The sequence below is a fragment of the Engraulis encrasicolus genome, chromosome 9, assembly GCF_034702125.1.
Source record: "Engraulis encrasicolus isolate BLACKSEA-1 chromosome 9, IST_EnEncr_1.0, whole genome shotgun sequence".
Lineage (NCBI taxonomy): Eukaryota > Metazoa > Chordata > Actinopteri > Clupeiformes > Engraulidae > Engraulis > Engraulis encrasicolus.
In genome coordinates, this window is record NC_085865.1 from 20,887,281 (window position 1) to 20,893,280 (window position 6,000).

At 46.1% G+C, this 6,000-nt stretch overlaps 1 protein-coding gene across 1 annotated transcript in view; it reads right to left on the bottom strand.

Moving 5' to 3' along the window:
- epb41l3a (erythrocyte membrane protein band 4.1-like 3a) overlaps positions 1-6,000 on the bottom strand; it is a 95,116-nt gene that overhangs the window by 47,395 nt on the left and 41,721 nt on the right. The window contains exons 2-3 of the mRNA XM_063206746.1: positions 4,443-4,606; positions 2,401-2,625 (exon numbers count right to left, since the gene is read on the bottom strand). Of these exons, the coding sequence (XP_063062816.1) occupies positions 2,401-2,625; positions 4,443-4,595 (378 nt within the window). The 5' untranslated portion in view covers positions 4,596-4,606. The remainder of the gene's footprint in view (positions 1-2,400; positions 2,626-4,442; positions 4,607-6,000) is intronic.

Below are 6,000 nucleotides of genomic sequence, written 5' to 3' on the forward strand. Positions count from 1 at the left end.
GCTACAGCTCTTCCTCTAAACGTGAGTTTGCAAACATTCTGCCACTACGTTTCAGTGAGTAGTCAGTGTTCTCGAACTAGTAGACAGATGGGCCATTTGCATTTCACATACGCTGTGTTACTGATGTTCTCGGGCATATTGCAAGGGAGGTCGTTTTTCTGCTGGCGGGCGCGTGAACCCCACAGGTGCTTTCCCTTGCGCTCAGAGAGAGCACCGGACATAACGCGTCTTTTGCTTCGTAATTGGTTTGCAGTCGTATGAATTTGGTAAACTCTGCCACTGAAGCTCACTGCTTTGTGCCTTATCGCCGGTAAAAAGCTGGCATTGAAAATTAAGCGCACAATGCATCCAAAGGGTGAACCCATAGCGCATGATTCACCCAAACGGTTTTATTTATTTATTAGGCTATTTGGCAATGTTTAGTTTCTTTCCCACATGCACATGACGCTGAAATGGCGTGATAGCCTACTAAAGGTTGATAAATAACCTAGTACTAATAATATCTGGTAATTTGTAATGTAGCCACTTGATCTATGTGAAATTTGAAATTAGATGCTTCTTTTCCAAATCCAAGCATGATGACCTTATTATAGTCTAAACTGCAAAATATAAAGCTTTGTCTCGTCATTTCACTGCCTGCCACATTATTTGGAGTTTCCATGGGCAATAGGCTATGACCAATAAACAAAAAGCACATCCTCACAGGGGGGTGGGCGTTGACAGGTTAGGAGGAGGCCAGCGGGGCGTTTTGGGGGGGAAAAAGGTTGGAACTGGCATAGAGGGACGCATCTGTTGTCCGCCTGTCGGCCTTGTTTTTTTAACTTTTATTTAGGGCAGTGCCAAACTACTTGTAATAACTAAATTCACAACAGTGCGAAACCCTAAATAACTTTCTTTTCTACTTTGAACTCCTTTCCCAAGAGACACCAGATAATGAAGAGCAGGAGGGCGGAGGATATCCCACTTTCCTCCTTATATCTATACCATTTCGTCAAAAATACTGAATCAGAGCAAGATATCGCAAAACACGCCCACTCAATGCAAAAACGTGTGCTCAAGTTGGGTCTCCTAAGGGGGCGCTGTCCCCTACTTCTCCTTTTCTTTTTGAGGTGTTTGCGCAAGACGTGCGCTGCTTACCGCCATCTACAGCGCTAAGGGGACTTCATTGATTCTCAACCTCAGGACTCCGAAGGTCTCCTAACCGAAGGTCTCCTAAAGGGGCGTTCACCCGACATAAAGTGGATACCGGAAAGGAAACAAAATGACGCTTCTTGTTAGATCCACTTTCTTTGATTTCGTCTTTTCCCCTACATCCCTCCCTCCCCTCTTTATCCTTCATCCCCTTCTGAGCCCCAACACCCCCCTCCCCCATCTGTCTCCCTCTCCTCCTCCTCTCCTCACCTCCATCATAGGAGCCATCCCTTTGCCGTTCCCTCCTCCTTCCCTTTCTTTCTTCATCTCTTCCCCCTCCACCTCATGTGGGAGCCATCTTCTCATCTGACGTTCCCTCCATCCCTCTCTCTCTCCCCCCCACCCCCCACCCCCCAGGTGTGAGCCATCCCTTCTTATGTACTGTTCCCTCCCTCTCCCTTCCCTCCTTCCTCCCCCATTTCCTCTGCATCTTCCCTTCCTCCCCTCTCCTCCTCCTCCTCCTCATCATCTCCACCATGCAGGTGTCGCAGGAGACATCTCTTCCCTTCTCATCCTTTCCCTCCATCGCCTTATCTCCCTCCTCCCCCTCTAAGGCCTACTTCCTTCTATTTCCTCTGCATCTTCCCCCTCTCCCCCCTCCTCCTCATCTCCACCACACGAGTGTGAACCATGCCCTCTGCTGTGCTGCTACTACTACTGCTGCTGCTACTACTACTGCTGCTGCTGCTGCTGCTGCTGCTGCTGCTGCTGCTGCTGCTGCTGCTGCTGCTGCTGCTGCTGCTGCTGCTGCTACTGCTACTACTGCTACTACTGCTACTACTGCTACTACTACTACTACTACTACTACTACTACTACTACTACTACTACTACTACTACTGCTACTACTACTACTACTACTGCTACTGCTACTGCTACTATTACTACTACTACTACTACTACTACTACTAACTGCATTTGTATAGCACAATTCATACTAGACACGCAGCTCAATGTGCTTAACAGTTAAGATGGTCCTCCTCAGGGGGCACGGTGGCGCAACGCGCTAAGCCCTCCACATATGGGCTTACATACCCATGGGCACCCCGGTTCGAGTCCGGGCGGGGTAATTTCCCAATTCTCCCCCATCTCTCTCTCCCACTCGCTTCCTGACAGCATCTCATACTGTCCTGTCAATAAAGGCAGAAAAAGGCCCTAAAAATAATGTAAAATGTAAAATATTTTTTTTTTTAAAAGATGGTTCTCCTCACCTCCACCACGCAGGTGTAGTCGGATCCGTCCAGGAGGGCGACCTTGCACTGCATGATCTTGGGCCTCTTGGCAGCCTTGCCAGGGGACCTGGAGAGCTTGCTGCTGGAGGAGCGGTGGGAGAGCAGGTCCTCCTCCCCTGGCAACGACGCCTGGTACCCTTCACCCTTCCCCTGCTGCGGCACGGCACCCCCACCACCACCACCTCCTCCTACCTCACCACCGTTCTGGAGGAGGGAGAGGGGGAGGGAGAGAGGGAGGGGGAGAGAGAAGGAGATGGAGGGAGAGAGGGAGAGAGAGAGAGAGAGAGAGAGAGAGAGAGAGAGAGAGAGAGAGAGACAGAGACAGAGACAGAGACAGAGACAGAGACAGAGAGACAGAAGGGGGGGGGCAGTGAAAACGAAAGGGAGACAGACAGGGAGAGAGGAAGACAGCGAGAGAGAGAGACAAAGATGGAGATGGAGAGAGAGTGGAGAGAGAGTAGCAGAAGGGGGAAGGGAAAGAGGCAGAAGAGAAAAGAAAACAGAAAGAGAGAAAAGGAGAGGTTGCCAGAGGAAGGAAGAGAGAGGAGGGAGAGAGAGAGAGAGAGGGAGAGAGGGAGAGAGGGAGAGAGGGAGAGAGAAAGAGAGCGAGGAAGAGAGCAGGGAATGAGGTTAGTGGAAGAAGACATGCTTGGATGCTTGCATGACTCCTGCTGAAGTATATACTATAAGTGAGAGCAGGCAGATTGTGCTGAACATACATTTCTTCACAGGTTACAATAGGCTCCATACATGGAGAAAGATGGAGGGCAAAAATTGAATGAGGGTTCAATCGTCTACAAATTAAACTCTGTGTTGGTTTAAAAGTTTATATTCATTAAGCCCTGAGACGAAGAACCATACAAGTCCACATTTTCAAATTCTGAACATAGGCCTATGTTTTTTTAATTTGCAGTTTGAACATTACTTTTTTTATTTAGATTTTTCTTGAAGTTAGAAAACAAAAGCTTCTTAGATTTTTTTAATGTCAATGTTAAAAATCAAATGTTACCAGGTATTTACAATTCTGGACATTTACAATTTTTTTTTTGGACTTGTATGGTTCTTCGTCTCAGGGTTTCTGCTTAACACTGTTGGCACAAGCAATGGTGGAGCATGTCCATCACCTATTAGAAAATGCTTGGCAACCTATTGGCCCATTTAGCTGAGAAGGAAATATGACTAACACGTAATTTGACACAGAAATCTAGAGTAATTAATAGCAATTGAAAACTACACTATTTTCCCCCACTATGGGACAAATGTGTTCATGAGTTCATAGGTAAATAAATACTGAAGTGAATGCTTATGTAGTACAGAGAATGAATGAATGAATGAATGAATGAATGAATGAATGAATGAATGAATGAATGAATGAATGAATGAATGAATGAAATGACAATTGTGTAAATGAATAAATGAGAGAGAGTGGTTGAAAGAGAGTGAGTGCATGAGGGAGTGAGCGAATGAGAGTCTGAATCTCAACATCCATCCTCCAGTTGCTTCCTCTGTACTCCATCCTCGTGCCTCAAGGCTCAACATCACTCCATACACATAAAGTATAGAGGAGGGGGAGGAAAGGAGGAAAAGGAAAGGAGGAGGGAGGCGAGATGCAACAGAAGTGAGGCTGCACATGATGAACATGGCCAGGGTTTATAAAGGTGGTAAAGTGTCTTATTTTTCTTGTTAAGCGTTGTCTTGCTTTAAGACAAGTTAAAGGAGGGAATATGTCGCTAAGCTAGTGAAAGTCAATGGATCCGTGTAGCATTGTAGCATTGAGTGAGTGAGTCAGTGGGTCTTTCTCAAATGCAAGGCCAGTGTCCTTCCAAGTGTATCAGCCTAATTAGTCACGCCCAGTGATTGGATACTTTTTGGTGAACTCTACAGAATATCCAATCACTGGATATGACTAATAAAGGGTATCCAATCACTGGGCGTGACTAATTAGGCTGGCACACTTGGAAGGACACTGGCCTTGCATTTGAGAAAGACCCAGTGAGTGAGTGAGTCAGTGACTGCAGTACCTGCTCTTTCCTGAGAGGGGTGCTGTGGGCGGCGGCCGGGGGAAAGTGTTCCGTGGAAGGCGGTTGGCTGGCCTGTGGGGGCGGGGCTTGCTCGGCAGGTGCAGCGCTCGCCTCTGGCTTCGACTCTACCTCAGAACCCGGTTCTGTCGTCATGGTGATTCAGACTGCAAACAACAGAAACAAAAGAATTTGTCAGAGAAGTTCACAAAAACGATACTTTTCAGAAAACTTATTCAAGACATTTAGGCTCACTTCTCACGTCCCCATTCAATGACAAGTGTCTGTATGGCTATTACCGGCAGCCACTTTTCTAACAATGACTGTCGAGACTGAGCTCTAGGAGTGTCCAGACACGGCTCAATACCAAAATGCCACAATACGCCTCCACCCACACATCCGAAGCTGTGAAACAATTATTCAAGATTGCTGAAAATCACTGCTCAACACATTTTACTTTGCAAGGCCGTTGCAGAATATTGATGACCAGGATATGTGGCGCTTTTTCCAAACGGTTGCATTATTGCCGCCAACCTCACTGGCTCACACACCCATAAATCACACTGACACACCCGCACGCACATGCACGCTCACACGCAGACGCGCTCACGCAGACACACACATGCACACAAACACACAAATACAGGGTTGGTCAAAAGACAGGACAAGTGCTCGTTGCCAAGATGACGCCCCAAGATTTTCTGAGGGTGACCGAATGCAGGATTAAATTTACGATCAATTATGGATATACATGCATTTGCACAATCAGTAGATGAACAGTTATTTGTCATCTGTCACACACAGTCACACACTCACCAGGCCAGACGAACATGGGCTAATATATTCAACCTTGATATGAATTTAAATTGATGTTGTGACTGTCCGACAGAATCAGGAAAGCCACCATGTTTCAGACAGGCAGGTCCAGAGATCACATTGACTCTGTGCACAACAATTTACCAAGCTAATTACTTCTATTAACGCACATTTGCTAAAGTGATTATTGAGCAGAGCTGAGCTAATTATTATTTGTATTGCGAAATGTGTTCAGTGCTCACTGACACCTAACGATTCATCAAAACTATGGATAACAGAGATCTGCAATTAAATAACTTAAAAAGACACAACAGACCCAAAAGGTCTTTGGTGGCAACGCAGCATTACGTGGAGCATTAAATACGACAGATTACCTTGGCAAAAAAAAAAAACTATTTCTTTTTAGAGAACAAAGACAAAAAAATAAAATCCCTTCAAAAGCCCATTCACATCGAGTGCCATATTCTTGTTTATGTTTTTTTTCATATCCATGAACAAAAAAGCGTGCAGGAAAAAAAAACAAAAGTTTGGCATAGGCCTCTGATAGACCAAGGCAAGGTAACTTACTGTATTGGTGGGTGAGAAATACAGAGCCCTATTACGGTTTTTATTGTCTTTCTCTGTTAGTATAATGGTACATGCACACAGGGACGGCACTTTTCCTTAACGTCTCCGTGAGCAGTGCGAGTCCGAGAGGTTCGCGGGCTGCCTTTCACACTGCGCAGTCAACGTCCACGTTCTGTCC